This window comes from Abrus precatorius, unplaced genomic scaffold, assembly GCF_003935025.1.
Source record: "Abrus precatorius isolate BTA unplaced genomic scaffold, Abrus_2018 Scaffold7, whole genome shotgun sequence".
Lineage (NCBI taxonomy): Eukaryota > Viridiplantae > Streptophyta > Magnoliopsida > Fabales > Fabaceae > Abrus > Abrus precatorius.
Genome location: NW_020874417.1, coordinates 30,309,216 through 30,325,774, shown reverse-complemented (window position 1 = coordinate 30,325,774; position 16,559 = coordinate 30,309,216). Strand labels below are relative to the sequence as shown.

Here is a 16,559-nt window from a genome sequence, read left to right as displayed (position 1 = left end):
TAAGGAACATTGGTTTGATAATTGATAAGCCCCAGCAAAAAATCATAGGAAAACTGCTACCACCAACATCAATTGCTAACAAGAAGCATCTCCTATATTACATGTAGCATTTCTGACCCTAATTTTGATTTTGCTCTTGTTCTTACTGATGTTGGAGTATCAGCTTCTTCCTTCTCCTCAAAGACAGAAGGAATTCCAGGTCTAATCTATGATGTCACAAAAATTGCTTTTGATGCATCCATGTGATTTAGTCGACATGTTCCAAGGAGGACTTCTGGGAGTTCATCTTGTGTGTTAGCCTGCAGAGGTTTTCAGATATCTGATTTTAGTATGGCAATCCAAATTCCAAAATTGTTAGCATTTGAATGTTAATGACCATGGTCTTGGTCTAATAGCTAGCATGTTATGTAACCATTTGATAAATTATTTTTACCTGTATCAAAAATGCCATTTCTACCACCAAATTGTTCAGGTATCCAAGAACTAGGCTCACTACCCCCCTTGCTACTGTTGAAGATCCAACATCGATATCAAGCTAATACGATAAAAATAATTTCAATGTTAGCTTATAAAACAAGAGAAGAAAGCTGAAAAGAATAATGAAATTTTGTATGAAATGTCAACTATAAGCTTGGTTATGTGTGTATCTGAAAAAAGTATTATAAAGTTTTGGCAATGTTACCTCTAGATAGTTCTTCCCACGAATATAAATTGTTTCTAGCGCTTGCCCCACCAAACATGCTTTCTTTCCAACACTTTGCTTGACAATCCAAGATCCCTGAGAGAAACAAATAGCATGGGAATGGAAACCATTAGATAGTCATCTTGACCCTCCTTGAATTTTTGTTTCAATTTATGGCTTGTCACCAACTTTACAAATGTGGCTTAAATCTTAGACATGTCATGCACCTTAGAAATATATGGTATCAGCTTGAATCTTGAGTTCCTATAGGCATCATCTCCTTCTACAAAGCTCAGCAATAAGGGATTGTCTTCCAAAGGCGTTTTGATCATATAGTAGAGTGAAATGGAATAATTGGGACTTCCGGGCACCTGATCCATGGCAATAGTACACATTAGATCCAACACTTAAGGATGATGAAATATAATAATGTACATGAGGTTATACTCACTTGTATGTTGATAACAAAAAAGAATTCTGGACCACCTTTTGCTGCATATTGCTGAATAAATCCAAAAGCACAAAATATAATAAATTTTTGGCACTTATTTTGCGACAATATAATTGGGACCCTTTAATCATAAAAGTAAATAGACACAAAGTATGAAGCAAAGGATTACCTGAACTATGGAATCAGGACGACCACTCAAATTATCTTCTCGTGTGTTAGAACGAAGCCAATCTACACCAACCAATTGCATCAAAGTGCCGTTTGCCTTGATCTAGTAAAGAAAAATTTAAATTTGTTTACTTATTGAACCAGGGAAAAGTATGTACACTAGTTTACTACAGTTGGAAACATTAGCATCATTGAAGCCTTTCACAAGTATCAGACAGAACAACGGATATGATTTACAATTCCACCTTGAATAGTAATCATAAAAATAATTTTTCTAATGAATGTCCGAAAACATATTATAAGAAATTGATAAATAGTAAAATTTTTATTAAAAATTATAACATTTAATATTATCAATACACTAGATTATGTAATTTTTAATAAAAATTTACTATTTATAATGTTTCTGATCACACGTGAAAAAAATTGTTATAAAAATGTCGCATTCTTTTTACGATATCTCAGGGTTCATGATTTTCTGAACAGAACGACGACACTAAAATTTTGTAATTTTTAACATTTCCTTTGCAACATAATGAATTTAACAAATAAAGAGCAAATGATAGCTTATCAATTAAAGATGAAAAACATGAATTAAAAAAAAACCTTCTGCTGGTCTTGTAAATAATTTTCTCCTCGAACCAAGAACAAAGATGGATCAGAAGCAGCCCAGCTATTGGGTAAAGTACAATTTGGATCTTTAAGAAGAGTGGATCCATAAGAGCATGATGCACTTTCCTCCCTAGCAGCCTCTTGCAAGTCCATATACCCCTTTTTGTGAACTGCATGCAACATATGTTTAAATTTTGGAACCATTTTCTCAAAAACTCATTTGAACAAAAAAATCCGTTCTACTCAAAATAATCTTATTGAAAGTTTAAATGATAAATAACAACCCTAACCTGCAAGGTCGTGTAATTTTTTTACCAAACCAGCAGCTGAAGATATTCTGGGGTGGGACGCAGTCTGCACATCCCATTATATCAATTCCATCAACAATTGATATTATCAAAATGCAAATGCTAATAAGTGCCTTCAGGGCATTGCTAAAGTATCAAAGATGTTTGTAAAAAAAATATAATAAATAAACTTCTCTCATAATTTTTAATATAATATAAGGTGTTTATGAAAAAAAAATCTTTTCACTTTATATTCCTTTAACTAGTGTTAAAAGAGCACCTTGTAATCTAGAACTTTGTCAATGTATATCAATTATCATACAAAAAGATCCTTTAGATAATAAATAACACAAACATGTGACAATGTTGGGAACATAGAAGGCATATATGATTATATGTTACTGTGTAATGAGATTCCTTGTAAGAGAAGGCATGTTATTGGAATGCAAAAATACCAGTTGTTCTGAACCCATGTCAGAGTGCCATTCATTCTCAAAGGGATCATAGTCCGTAGATTCAGGAACATCAAAGAACTCATCAGCATCATTCATTCCCATTAAACTTGTAGGACCACCATGTTCTTTCTCCTCCTCATCTGTCATTACAATAAGATCCTCAACCTTTCCATTCTTTTTTGGAACTTGTGTCTTAATTTCCTCCTTTACATTAAGAGGCAACCCAATATCTTTGGTCATTGTAATTGGCTCAACTTCAGCAGAGCAATTTCCTGTTTTGGTTCTAAACAACTCTCTTAATGCTGCAAAAAGGGGATCATAAAAAAAAATTATATAAAATATTACATGGCACTGCAAAGTCTGCCATGTAGCTTTATCATCATATACTAATAATTAATAAACGTACCGGCAATTCTCTCAAGCATACGAATGGTTATGGATCTTGAAGATGAGAGGCGCAAATACAATTTCCAAAACTTCCAATCAATAGCAAGCATATGTCTTACAACTGATTGCGTTCCTTTGTTAACAGGACTCACCACAAATCCTCCACCTACCATAAATATAAAATGTGATAAAAACCTCCTTTTTCAATTTTATTTTTAGCCATGATCGTGCTATTTTTGGCATTTTCCTGATTTTGGTAAACTAATAAAAAAATTACTGATTTTAGGGATGTCATGATTAGTAGCATTTTGACCACCATAATCTATAGGTATCATTGAAAGGTTAAACAATAATCTCAAATTTAAAGCATACATTACTTTTAAGGCAAGCTCGGACGTAGCCGCTCTTGGGTGGACACTTGGAATGATATACAGAATGGTACAATACCACTGTTACAGAATCAAACATAAAAAAAATAAAATTAAGTGATAGATAACAATGAACCATATCTTCACAATATATCATTTACTTCATAAAACATTACCATATGTGCCATCTTCCTCTCTCCTCCAATATCTTCGTAGTAATAAATCTCTTGGTTTCGTTCCCCTGAGCATTATATATAATGAAAATATTAACATGTTTAGTATGAACTCTGGGTGACAAGGTTTCATATGTATCCTACCATGGTAGCCAATCATTGTACAGCATCAGGTGAATAATATCTGTGTGACCATCAAGGTGATCAACCACGTTGCCTCGATAAATACAAAAGTCCCATCTACAAGAAACTTGGTAACTTAGTAGTAAATCATGTGGCTCTAAATTTCAAAGAATAATAAAGAGTATGTTACAAGAATTTTTCCAAGTTAAAAATGGAAATTTAGAATGCTTACTCTGATCTTGAGGGATCAAGAGACATAAGAGTATGGAAGATATCCTCTGAAGTTGCATCAACCACACCAACTGCCATTATTGCTGGGTGATCACCCCAATGCTGAATAAGGAAAAAAAAAAAATCACTTCTTCGGATGAATTGACCAGTTTACAGAAACAAAGTATTACCTAGTTAGGGGCAACTTACACTTCCATGTGAATCCCAGTCTTTGGCTTCTTTGAACATCCTTAGGCCTGCACAAGCAATGAAATATTAGATACATATAAAGCCACCAGCTATGTGTGTACTAGGAGCCAAAGATTTACCATTCTGACAACCAAAAATCTTCCATGGTGAAGGTGCAATAACATCAGAGGTCATGGCTTCAGTGTATATGCATGACTGAAAATTGATGTCAGAGTATGAGTATTTCCAATCTGCGCTTTTTGAGCCTCCATATCTGTTTTGAGAACACTTTAGACATTAAGCATATATATTTTATACAACATAATCAGTATAATTTTATATAAATATAATTCACACATACACCAAGATCAACATGACTAGTTCAAGATAATGTAGGTACATTTATCGACATTCATCTCTCAAAATAATGATATAGCACAAAGGACTGAAGGAGTATTACAGTAATTATCTTCGTTTCAAATATTCAACAAAAAGAAGATGAAGAAAGTGCAGAATTATAAATATTTGAAAGTAGTCGATATTGAACCTCAAAGTTGAACGTCTCTTCTTGGAATAAGCCACAAGATTCTTTGCTGGAGCTGGGCACTCCTGAAAAATATACAATAAAATAAGTTTCTTGTCACGAAACAATCATTCTACTCATTAAGTTAAAGAGTATAACCTTCAATGCAGCATCCTGCAAGGAACGTATCCATCTTGCTACTTCTTCTGTACTACTCGCTCCCAACTGTATATCGATGTAGAATTTAAACCATGAATCAATCTTGTCACAATATTTTGTTTGAATTTTTAGTTTTAACATACCTTAAGCTTATCACTTTGATTTGTAGCATTATAGACGGTGAAAATAAAGAACAACTGCAATGCAAACAAATTTGCAAATACAATTATTCAGTGTTCAAAGAAACAATGCATTATTGTTCAGAGAACCGAAAATTGATTAGAAAAAAAAAGTATCTATCATTATTACTTTTCTGTTGATGCTCTCCCTTCCATTGTCATTAACCCGAATGCAGGAGTCGATCATTGCACTTCTAACTGGCTCCTGAAAATAAAACGCTTTCATTTAGCAAAACTAGCTATTCAGTCATTGCATGCCATAATGGTTTGTAGAAATTTTAGTGCCTTATAATCATAAATGTGAAATATTACGTCATTCATTATAAAACCAATGCATTACGTTTACCTAGCTAGCAATAAAACATAACAATGTACTTTGCAAATCTATGAAATTAGAAAAATATGTAAATGAATCCAAAACCTTATTAAAACTGTCATCCATAACACAACAAATATGGGAAAACGAATCATTAAACTATTTTTTTTTAATTTTTTTTCTGCGCGTGCACCTAGAATCAAAACAACAGGAAAAATATGAAAATTAACATTTTTGAATCGGTTACAAGCAATACCGATCATGTTCATATTAAACAGTATTCAATCCTCATTCTTTCAATCTGATCAAAGGATAAAGATTTATTAGCAAACTCTTGAGAAACAGATAAATGAAAATAGTTTATACGAGAAATTCACCTCCATTTGGGAAGAGGGTTGGATCTTGAAGCTTCTGAGGATATTGTCTTTGAGAATGAAGTACCTCTTACGTGAGTAAGGCTGACCAAACCGGTTGGGGCGAATGAGATAGAGCCACCCTTCCATTTTTCTCTCACTCTGCGGAACACCCATTTCCAGAAATCATAAAAAACACCTAATAGTGCCTCAAAATCGAATTTTTAGACGTTTCAGACGCCAAAAAAAATGACAATTTCGGAGGCTCTATTGAATGAATGCAAAATGCAAATTCAAATGCAGATAGATGCATATGGAGATACCTGCGAGGAAGAAGACGATGATAATGTGATCCTCTGATCCCAGAAGAGGGATTCAGAGAATCAAAATTGAGAAGGCAGTCGCAATGATCTTTCTTCGTCGTCTTCTTCCTCTGTTCCTCTGTTCCGATATTCCGGGTTTCAACAATAAACTACCTTGTCCGTGTTTTCGTTGTACATGATGTTAGACCAAGTGAACTTACAATATTGCCCTTATCGTTTTCGCTCCAAAACTAAAACCCACGTCACTATATGATCCAATAAAAAGTTCTCATCCCATAACGAATGTGAAGAAATAGACAGAAGGAAGAGATAAAATAATAATAATAATAATAAACATAATAGATAATATAATAAAAATAAATATACAAATATAATTATTGATTTAATATTTTTATTTTTTGATATAATTTTTTAAAATTTTTTTGAGAAATAATTGCACTAATTGTGACTACTATAGGAGGACGATTTTCAACATTCACAGACCAAATTTTTTGGTACAACAAAATTTGATCTCAGATGTATGGTACTTGGTCAGTACTATATTAATTCATAACTAAACTGAATTGGAAATGAAAATGGGTTTTAAGTGGTTCAATTCATTTTAGATTAATTAAATTGATAGAATTACAACATAGTTGTTGCAAATGACACAGATAATTCTAAAATATATACAATTTTGTTAACTTTAATATTTAGAGTTAATTTTAAGTATGTATAAATAATATGTTTTTATAAAAAATATAATATTTATTATTATATTTCAAAATGATATTTTTAAATGAAATCTGATAAAAAGTTCTCAATTTTAAGGACAAAAGTTAATGTTTATATATATATATATATATATATGTTTGTATTAATGTAAAATGTTTTTATTTTACAATTTTTTTTCTTATAACATGTTTTATGAAAACAATTATTCATGCCCTTTTTTTATACAACCTAAGGAAGATTCATAGTAGTATTGTTATTCTGAATGGTTAAAAAATGTTTGAAATTAAAATAAAAAAGTAATTTAGTGGCATAGAAGAGGGCAATAGGGTATGAGTAAAAGGGTGGTCCTGCTTCAAACTTCAAACTTGAGAAATACTTAAATACGAAGGAGATGGCAGCTTCCTTTGTCCATGGCATGATTTGGTAGTTAATACTTAATTATAATTTAATGAAATACAGAATCAACCAACATCACTTGCGGGGATTAATGCTAGTTTTTCATGCTATTTTCTTTTCAAATCACCATGCATTCACTGGTATTTGTAATTACCCAAAATTAAGTAATTTTATTACAGTACTTATAAAAATATTAAAAACAGACTTTTAAAATATTTAATTTTAAAAACATTCTCCATGCTATTATAATTGTTGAAAATTTATTTTGCATATGATTTAAAACTATCTTATTGTATCTAATATTGTTTGAAAATAATAAATTATTAATTTAAATAATTAAGGAAATTTTAAAAATCTTTGACTGGACAAAATTTTTTAAAAGATATCAAGTTTCGTTTGGACAATATTAGATAAAATAAGTATGATTCATTGAGTAATAACTAATTAAATTACAAGCTCAAGAAATAGTAATAGTCAAGAACTAGTTATCTGAATCATAACTACCACGAGAGGGGGACCCAAAGAATGAGGATGGTGTCCCTTCAAAGGTTGCTTAAAAGAAGGAATTGGAATGGCACCCAACCAATGTATTGACTCCTAAGCCGTTTTCAACCACTGTACTTCATAAGCCTTTGTTGCCTGTGTTCCATCTCATGTCTCATTCTTCTCTTACCCGGTCAAAACGTTTTTTTTTTCTTGGATAAATACAAAATCTTTGATAATTTATAAATAACTAACATTTATTTTCTATCACATCAATCATCAAATCTTTCACTTTTCTTTTCTTTTACTTTTCTTTCTGTATTTCTTTTTCTTCTAAGCATTTTATGCTCCTATATTTCTATATAACAACGTTGAGTTTTGGACTTGCATGGCTCTGTGCCTCTGTGACAGTTATATTTTAATTAGTAAATGTTTTTTTTTTCGTGAAAAAAGTAAAGTAATGCTATAAAACCCAAAAAGAAGGTTAAAAATTTGACAAAAGAAGATTATGGTTGTTGAAAAATTTTAATAGTAAATATTATCAATAAAATATGTCACAACGAATTTCTGACTAGTATTTAATTTAAAAATAATAAATTTATCAGCCCCTCCCTTGCCTTTCAAAAATTCCCTTTTAAACAATCCCTGAAAACTCTTTACCTATAAGATGAAGAGGTTCTTAGATTGGTTCCGTAACAAGTGTGGAAGAAGCACTGTCTGGGTTTGAATATAGCTTGCTCAAGAAGATGACGAAAAGCTTGTCAGCTTCTTCCGTTCCAAGCTGATTCAATTAATGGATTCTTAAAGATGAAAATTTGCATGTTCTTAGGGTTACATATGAAGTAGTACACATGGCTGAAATTCCAAATAAATTGATTTGGATAGCATTATTACCTTATCAATGTTGCTTGCAGATAAAGAGCTCTATTTTTTTTTTCTTCTCGACTCTATGAAAGAGCTTGAATTATTACCATCAAAACCGTGCGCTTTCACTTTTAATCCATGAGGGTTGGGCTTGGGCATTTCTTTCTAGATAAATATTACTTACATGTCATAGCTTAAGAAAATAAACTTTTAGACCAAAAATTTAATAAACTTTTAAAAAATTAATGAAGAAAACTTAACCAAAAAAAGAAGGTGTTTTTCAAAGCTAATTTAAAGAACTTTTACTTCTAGTTTTCTTTTTCTTTCTTCATCTCAAATCTTAAGAGAACCCAAGAAATGTTATTTTGCGTTCTACAAATTTTCAAACTGGGAGAACTTTATGGAACAAAAAAAAATTGGGAAATAATGTAAATTTTGACAGTTCCATTTTTTTTTTCTCTCTCTCCAAAGAGGTGGCATTTTCCTCTAGCTCATTATCACTGAAAGATAAGATATTTTAAAAAAAAAAATCTACATGATATTCGTTTTCTTTGCTAATTCGCATTATTAAATATTGGATGTCGCAACAATAAGTCTATTATTAAAGAACACGTTTTCAGACTTATGAAATTTTAGGAGTGTTTAAGAGGAAACAATGCCCAAGCATAAATTTAATAACGTAAAATTCTAACCAAGATGCCATTCAAATAGAAGGCAAAATTTATGACCAAATGGCTATTTCTCTTTCCAATTTCGCACTCGACAACATTATTATTCACTTATAAGAATATCTTATTAAATAATAAATTTGCAATAGTTTAGCCATAACGCAAAACTAGGAAAAATTACTTTAAAGTTCCCCTCACCAAAAAAGTTTTTCATTTCAGGTATTGATTACTAAGTATCACATTGAAATATTTCTAACACCTACAAAGGAAGACCTTAGAAGTTTCTTAGCATTACGTGCCTTTAGGATGATGGCCTTAACTAACATATCCTTTGTTTTTAAAATGGTTGAAAGTTATTTGAATGAATGGCATAAGATAGAATTGCCAGGGGAAAATCGTACAAACAAGCAAATCTATAATTATAATTTGTCCTCTTAATTCCACACAATGCTGCCAAAATGCTATATAACCTTCTCAAATAAGAACCATTGGATCTGCTCAGTCACTGCCTGTTGAACAAGCCAAAACACTTAAAAGCGTAGAGCAAAGACGAAAGATAATGTTTTAACTCTTAATCATAAAAATTAGTTGAAAGGGGGGATTTAACACATACCTTTTCGTAAACTAGCTAGATGTTCATCATTTGCGTATGGATAGATCAACGTGAAGATATGCCACGGAAGCCACAAAAAGCAAGAAAAATGCAGATGCCAGCATCAATGGCTCAGCAAGCATAAATATAGGGTTAAAGTTGTAGTATACCTACCAAAATATAAAAGACATGGTTAGACCATACTCTAGAGGAGATTATAGAATGAAAACCATAGACCGACTGGACATGATGAATAAGATAACTTTATGATGTAATGTTAGGTGTACTCATCTCAGACCAAGCTTTGACAAGTTATGCGCAATTTACTAAGAATATTAACTCCACGATTTCATAACATCTTATGAAATATGCTATGACTTCCATTATTGTAGTTGCAGATAACAAAGTCATGGAAAAGTGTTCTACAATACTTTTTCAGCTTCGATTAAGGTTTGGACAAAAAACTATCCAAACCTTGTTCAAGAGGCCAGAACTAAAAATACATTAATTGTATGAACTTGATCCATCACGTATCATTTAAATATCAGAGATGCAACAATTGGAATTGCTTTAGGTTTAAAGACATGCTAATAAACAGTAAGGATGAGCAAAAGGAGGCATGGGTAGGGAAGTAACATATTTCAGCATAAATTAAGTAGTGACTGAAAACATGGAAATACTGCTGCATGTTTTGTCACCTGAGAAAGACGGCAGAGAATACTTTGTTCAAAATTATTTGAGAAATCTATGATTTTCTTGGTTTTGACAAGCAATGATGTCTCAATAACTTTCACTCAGATTTTTTTCGGAAGGGAGGGAGGGAGGGGGGTGAATAAACTGTCATTGCCAACAATTAATTCTAAACATCCTAGAGGATAATTTTCATTGTGTAATCATATTTTAATAAATGTGGCAATAATACCTGATTTTGGGTGCACCAAACATATTTTTTACTCTTAGAACCCCTGAATTGCTGACATTCCAAACCAGTTTTAGAAAATTTTCTTTGCATTGGGTTTGGTAATTACCTGGAAAGGAGTATTATGCTCAGGAACTGCATTTCTCTTTTCTAGAACTACTACAGTCCTGCCGACAACATCAAGATATGAATACTTGGTCTGCAAAAGTTCAAATTTAAAACCATTTTAGCTGCAGGGAATCAAATGCTTGATGCTAATAATACAAGAAGTGAAATTCTGTGCCAGAATCAAATGCTACTCAGAGAACAAAAATGAAACATCTTGAAGAAATTGGAGTTGAAATGTATATATAAGATAAGATAGCATTACTATTAGGGACCCTCAGAGTCAAGTCCCTCTTTGTCACATAGTAGGATATTTTCACAATAAATACAAACAAATAGGTACAAGGAAGGCCAGATCTCCTTGTAATTGTTTATGTTGGCCATTTGACCAGACACTAAAGCCCTATATATAAAGCAAAGGCCTAAATCCATATATTCATACATTACAACCTCAAATCACCACGGTGTTACAATCTCTTAACTGACATAAACAACTTCCCTAGTACCATTTAGGTTGAGCTTTAATACTGCTAAGCTATCAAGAATTAGAATCCTTGTCACCACTATCAACCTGGCTACAATGGTATGTCAAACTCGCAACTAAGATGAGTGCAACCAGATAGAAATGCATGACTACAATGACTAATCATAAGTGGGGAGCCCTTTTACTGCTGTCATGCAATGAAATTTGATACAGATTCAACAGACTTAATTACACATAAACTCACACACAATTACATCTTGTTAGAACAAAATCTCTTGGGTGTCGGTGTAGGAACAATTGGGCTTTTTCTGACTCCATGTGCTTCCACTAACAAAAAGCATTTACCCACAAATATAATTATAAAATACAGCAAGGTCGATTTTCCATGGAAAATAAAAAAAGTGGCAGTGAATTCTCTATAAGCTAAAACAGGTTCTCAAGAATCATATCTTTAATATTTTACAATTATTTAAACAAGATTGTTTCCATGATATCAATTTTAGGGTGTCTACTTTGGGAATGTAAATTGAAATGCTCAATTATGAGGTTTCTTTAGTTGTTGTTCTGCTCTCCCAATTCCATGAGCTAAATTGACTGCAAATGTTTTAATATACAGATATAGAGAAATTGAACTCATTATTGACAATTAATCTTCATGATAAGATAGAAAAATGCAGCTGACACAATTATAAGTCAATAATGCATATGAAGATGAATCTCTCAATTGTAGATATAATGTATATACAATTGAAACTTAGCCAGTGTTGCATATGCAGAATTATCCCAAGAGAACATTACCTCTAGATGTTGCTCTACTTCAAAAGGAATCACGGCTGTGGGATCTTTGGACCCCTCTGGCAGCACAACCTGAAATGGTTCAAGAAGGGTAAACAAAACTATTGCATACAGCAACAGCAGTTGAAGCAAAGGAGCACAAATTTCATTTAATGATAACAATAACAATGCAAAAAAAAGGCACAAGTTCACACTTACTTTTACAATCAACTTGTCAACCACTGTCTCAACAAGAGGGCAACCAAAAGTAAAATTGAGGTATCTTTTTCCATCTGGAGACTCAAAAAGGAAGTCTTGCAATGGTAGCCCATAACCAATGACAAAGGTTGCTTTCCAGCCTCCAAATAGAGGATAACGAGGTTCAATTTCAAGTTCTGACTGCAATCAATCAACATGTAAAGAAGTATAGAATAAGAACACATGACTTTATAAAAAAAAAATCATGTTAAAAAAATGAAGTATCTTTTTGTCATTCAAGACTAAACTCCTTTGTGATCTCTACACATACACAAAACAACTTCTTCTGTTCATTAATATAGAAACATGACATGTAGAAACTAAAACAAGTCATCTCTCTTCCATTTATACTTCTGTTATTATTGGGACATTATGGTGTCAGTGCTACCCTGTATTCCAGTAAAACATAATCATTGACCAAATATTAAAGATAGTGATGCTTTTCAAGTTTAAAGTGTGAAATGCACCATGCCTCACTTATGATGTATACAACCATGTGGTTACCTATTGAAGAAACAACTGTAAAATAGCTTTCTAGTTTTCCCTTCAACTCAAGTGTTAAGGCTCCCAAAAGAAAGGAGGAAAAGAAAAAGAAACAATGCCCATGACATTAGAAGAAAGAAAAATATACAAATGAATTTGATCGACTGTCAAATGGAAGGTAGGAAAAAAGGCATGTGTTTTTTAAGACCTAATAATATATGTTACCTTCCGCGACTCTGTACGCAGATGTGAAGAGGAAATATTCCCTATTCCATCCCGGTAATATACTGAGTGAACCCTAGGGGGTAGTTTTGCTAGAAGATGTTTAAATGAAGAAACACCAGTACCACCAGGTCTAGTTTGATATTCAACCCTGCCAACAGCAATCCTCAGTTATACATACTAGAAAAGCTTTGTATATGAAAGGAGAAAAACATCAGAACAAATTCAGACAAATTTAAAAATTACAATATGATTAATATAAGTCTGTGCACTTTACAGAATGTAGAAGAGTAATAACTTCAAGAGCAATAGCCTACAGATATGTGCGTAATAATTACAGTACAAGTCTGTGCAATCTACAGAATATAGAACAAGTAATGTAGGGTGCCTATGGAGTATATCAATCTGTCTGCTCTTGCTTGGGTGTGATGAAGATCTTAAATTGATCCTTTTCTACAATTATCTACCTTAAAAAAGAATGATTCATTGATATTTCCACCAAATGTTGCAATTAAAACATGTAGGGAATAGACAAATCTTAGTTACTACTGAATTATCAAACCACACAGAATTGTGAAAAACAAGATAATTTTTCAAGGAAAGAAAAGAAAGAACTTTGACAGATTACAATACAGATAAGAATAACATCCATACAACAAATAAATAAAAATATTAGAAAATAGGCCATGTCAAACATCTAAAATAACAACCACTTCAACATGTTGAAGAGAGCATTTTGACAAGTAGGTAAATTTTCTATTCCTTTTAATACAATTACAGAAGTTATTTACCAAAGAACTAAATGGAGATCTGAAGCATTGAGGAGAATGAAAAGAAGATAACAAATTATACCTTGAAAAAACGCCTTTATGTCGAGCACCAGCATGGGCCAGCCTATATTGCTCTGTGACTTGTATGCTTCCCCAGTGAGATATTTCGATTTCTCGTTCAAGCTCCTCAACAACAGCAAACGGATTGTTATTTTCAAAATGAACAAGTACAGGAGAATATGAATACGGGTGATAATTGTCATATGGCCCATATTTCAGCTCTGTACCAGCACGTTTAGTGGGCTCCACTACCGTGAATGATTCTACCCGAGTACTTGGTGTCTTAATGAAAGTTGTCTGTTGCTTGACATGATAGGGGGACAATAATATTGCACTATCATGGAAATAGACTAATTGTGACTCTGATTGACTTATTTCTACTGGGAAAGGTTCCAGAGAATGGGTCAATATGTAAAGCACCTCTAGTGTTGTGGTTTCACCTTTACGTAGTGGAGTTAACAGAGTTATAGAGAAAAACTTAGTTCCATTTGGTCCATCTGGTAGCTCAGCAGATTTGACATCAAGAGGGACATAAGTTTTCTTCTTCTTCTTCCCAGAAGTTGCAGCAGCTTTGAAAATTGCTAAATGTTCAACTTCAGTGGGGGAAAAAGCAAGATGTACTTCTGAAGCAGGAGATGTCCCTGAATTTTCAACCTGAAAGGAAAGCTCTATGAAACATAGGATCTACAAATTTTTAAGAGGTTCTTTCAGAGTACAATCCCTTGAAAAGAAATAATAACAAATAATAGTAAAAATTTGGCCAAAACAAATACTGATTTAGAATTTTAGATATTTAGTTTCAATAGACTCTAAGCACACATGGAATGGTCAATAGTAGAGCCGAGGAGGAACATGAGGATGCCACCGTCCCCCCAAGTTTGTGACTTTTGTCATGTACTCATTTAGATATTTAGTTTCATAAAAAGAATAAATCTCCAAACAGCTATTTAATTGACAATCTCCTTCCCCTTTCATGTAACATGTGTGACCTAAGTGTATAACTATTATGCATGGTTGTAAGATGTGCTAATGCCGTCACATTGTTTGCATAAACACAAGTTTGGTTTAAACCACTTTTCATAGAAACTAAATTAAAATTCATCTGGACTACAACAAAACATGGTTTTTATATGCCAATAAGTATACCCATTACATCTAGACATAAGAAAATCTGTTAACTGTACTTAATTTAAACCCTTAAAGCTGAAGACATGCAACGCGGCAACCATGACAAGATTGACTTATTATCAAAAGAGTAATAGTATGGAGGGGTTACCTTCAATGTCAGGTACACCTTGATAATGTGAGAACTCAAATCAATCTGCAAGGATCATTAGCATACTAGTTAATAGATGTATAAAAATGAGAATTTGAATGATGCCCAAAATATGGCGGAAGATATACAATATTTCCTCAACAAAAAAAATAAAATAAAATAATCACACATAAGTATCAACAATGTTATGAAAATAATAAAGCACTAATCCTATATTCCCAATTCAATTTACCAAAAACCATATTCCTCTTACATTGATAGGACAAAAGAATCAGAAAGACCACAAAGTAGTCCACTTGCACCCCTCCCCCAAAACTGAACTTCCCCAACAAACAAACTAGAATGGACCTTTGAATTGCCCATAACTCTAAAAAACAATACAGTGGCACCAAAAGAAGAATGAGACACAAAAACAAATAATTATGGGATGATACTTTTGTTCTTCTTAGGAAGGGAAAGCTACGCAAAACCACCATATCTATCATGCCCATCTCACAAGTTCAAATTTTTTACACGGTGAGCACCAACCGAAAACAATTATCTCGATTTATCCACAGATCTTGAGCGAAAACATGAAAAGAGAATTGGGAACATACTCTGCGTTCTGCATTGGTGATCTGAATGTGTTGAGAAGGAGAAGAGTATGCAATTGAAAGAAGGAAGAAGGAGAGAAAGACAAGTCTTAGCAGAGCTTCCATTGCCATTGCCATTGCCAATGCAGTTGACGAGACTCTCTCTTCAAGTCCACACTTGAGTTTTGTGTTTATTTATTTCTGGTCAGAGGGTGTTTGGGTTCTTTTATTTGTTTTTGGTCAATTTTTTGGGTCTATAGATTGGGTCGATATTTTTATTTTTATTTTTATATTTTTTACACGGTGGTATAGATTTGGGTCAAAATATTGGGTCTTCTACCCTATTTTGTTTCTTTCAGCTCCACCCGGCCCAACCATGTCAGTCGGCTTAATACCGCCTAATATTGTTAGCCTAAAGGGCGTTTTAAAAAACATAAAAATAATTTATGATAATTTTAATATAATCATAAAAATAATTCTTTTAAATTTTGTTAATAGGATTGATATTCAAATTTATAGTATAAATAGCTCATACAATAAAAATTTATTGAATATAATTAAATTATTTGACTGGTACAAGATTTAATTATTTTAAAATTATATAAAAATATTTTTAACTATAATATATATATGTTTAATAAATAAAATAAAATATATTAAAATAATATATATTATTTAATTCTAATATGCAGTTTCATATATGTGTCTGCGTATGAATAATAATTAATTATCATATTAGGCAAATAATATTAATAATTTTCTATTTTAATTTTAGGTAATAATTTAATTATATTCAATAAACTTTTATTGTATGAAGTTTGAATATAAAATCTATCAACAAAAGTTAAAAGAATTATTCTAATAAATTATATAAAAAATTCAATTATATATGTATATATAATATTTTTTATTGTTTATATAAATGTATTTTAAAAAATACATTTCAAAATAAAAAATAAGT

At 32.1% G+C, this 16,559-nt stretch overlaps 2 protein-coding genes across 4 annotated transcripts; both read right to left on the bottom strand.

Moving 5' to 3' along the window:
* Positions 1–206: 206 nt before the first annotated feature.
* Positions 207–5,812, bottom strand: LOC113871766 (protein ENHANCED DISEASE RESISTANCE 2-like). The gene is made up of 21 exons (XM_027508869.1): positions 5,660–5,812; positions 5,097–5,171; positions 4,931–4,984; positions 4,788–4,853; positions 4,653–4,714; positions 4,246–4,379; positions 4,127–4,173; positions 3,939–4,039; positions 3,728–3,823; positions 3,587–3,651; positions 3,420–3,491; positions 3,062–3,208; positions 2,656–2,957; positions 2,204–2,267; positions 1,908–2,083; positions 1,303–1,404; positions 1,134–1,184; positions 910–1,053; positions 683–778; positions 434–535; positions 207–299 (listed from the first exon to the last, which is right to left on the bottom strand). Exons 1-21 carry the CDS (start codon positions 5,810–5,812, stop codon positions 207–209), a joined length of 2,202 nt encoding a protein of 733 aa, XP_027364670.1.
* A 2,185-nt stretch (positions 5,813–7,997) lies between these two features.
* Positions 7,998–15,764, bottom strand: LOC113872402 (dolichyl-diphosphooligosaccharide--protein glycosyltransferase subunit 1B). Of its 3 annotated transcripts, none has more exons than XR_003505872.1 (9): positions 15,623–15,764; positions 15,027–15,071; positions 13,773–14,404; positions 12,924–13,071; positions 12,173–12,356; positions 11,982–12,050; positions 10,704–10,793; positions 8,446–9,845; positions 7,998–8,332 (listed from the first exon to the last, which is right to left on the bottom strand). XR_003505872.1 is itself a non-coding variant. In XM_027509934.1 (9 exons), exons 1-8 carry the CDS (start codon positions 15,734–15,736, stop codon positions 9,723–9,725), a joined length of 1,401 nt encoding a protein of 466 aa, XP_027365735.1. In that variant the 5' UTR covers positions 15,737–15,764; the 3' UTR covers positions 9,268–9,592; positions 9,697–9,722. The 3 variants fall into 3 exon arrangements, 1 of the variants encoding a protein (XP_027365735.1); XM_027509934.1 differs by lacking the exon at positions 7,998–8,332 and having other exon boundaries at positions 9,268–9,592; positions 9,697–9,845; positions 12,177–12,356; XR_003505871.1 differs by lacking the exon at positions 7,998–8,332 and having other exon boundaries at positions 9,724–9,845; positions 10,598–10,793; positions 12,177–12,356.
* Positions 15,765–16,559: the final 795 nt, after the last annotated feature.

Coding starts and splice junctions, on each gene's coding strand:
- LOC113871766 (XM_027508869.1), bottom strand. CDS start 5,812: ATGGGTGTTCCGCAGAGTGAGAGAAAAATGGAAGGGTGGCTCTATCTC. Junction 4,715..4,787: donor TGCAGGATGCTGCATTGAAG/GTTATACTCTTT, acceptor TATATTTTTCAG/GAGTGCCCAGCTCCAGCAAA. Junction 3,652..3,727: donor TACAATGATTGGCTACCATG/GTAGGATACATA, acceptor TATAATGCTCAG/GGGAACGAAACCAAGAGATT.
- LOC113872402 (XM_027509934.1), bottom strand. CDS start 15,736: ATGGCAATGGCAATGGAAGCTCTGCTAAGACTTGTCTTTCTCTCCTTC. Junction 12,051..12,176: donor TTGACAAGTTGATTGTAAAA/GTAAGTGTGAAC, acceptor GAACCATTTCAG/GTTGTGCTGCCAGAGGGGTC. Junction 10,794..11,981: donor AAGTAGAGCAACATCTAGAG/GTAATGTTCTCT, acceptor GAACTTTTGCAG/ACCAAGTATTCATATCTTGA.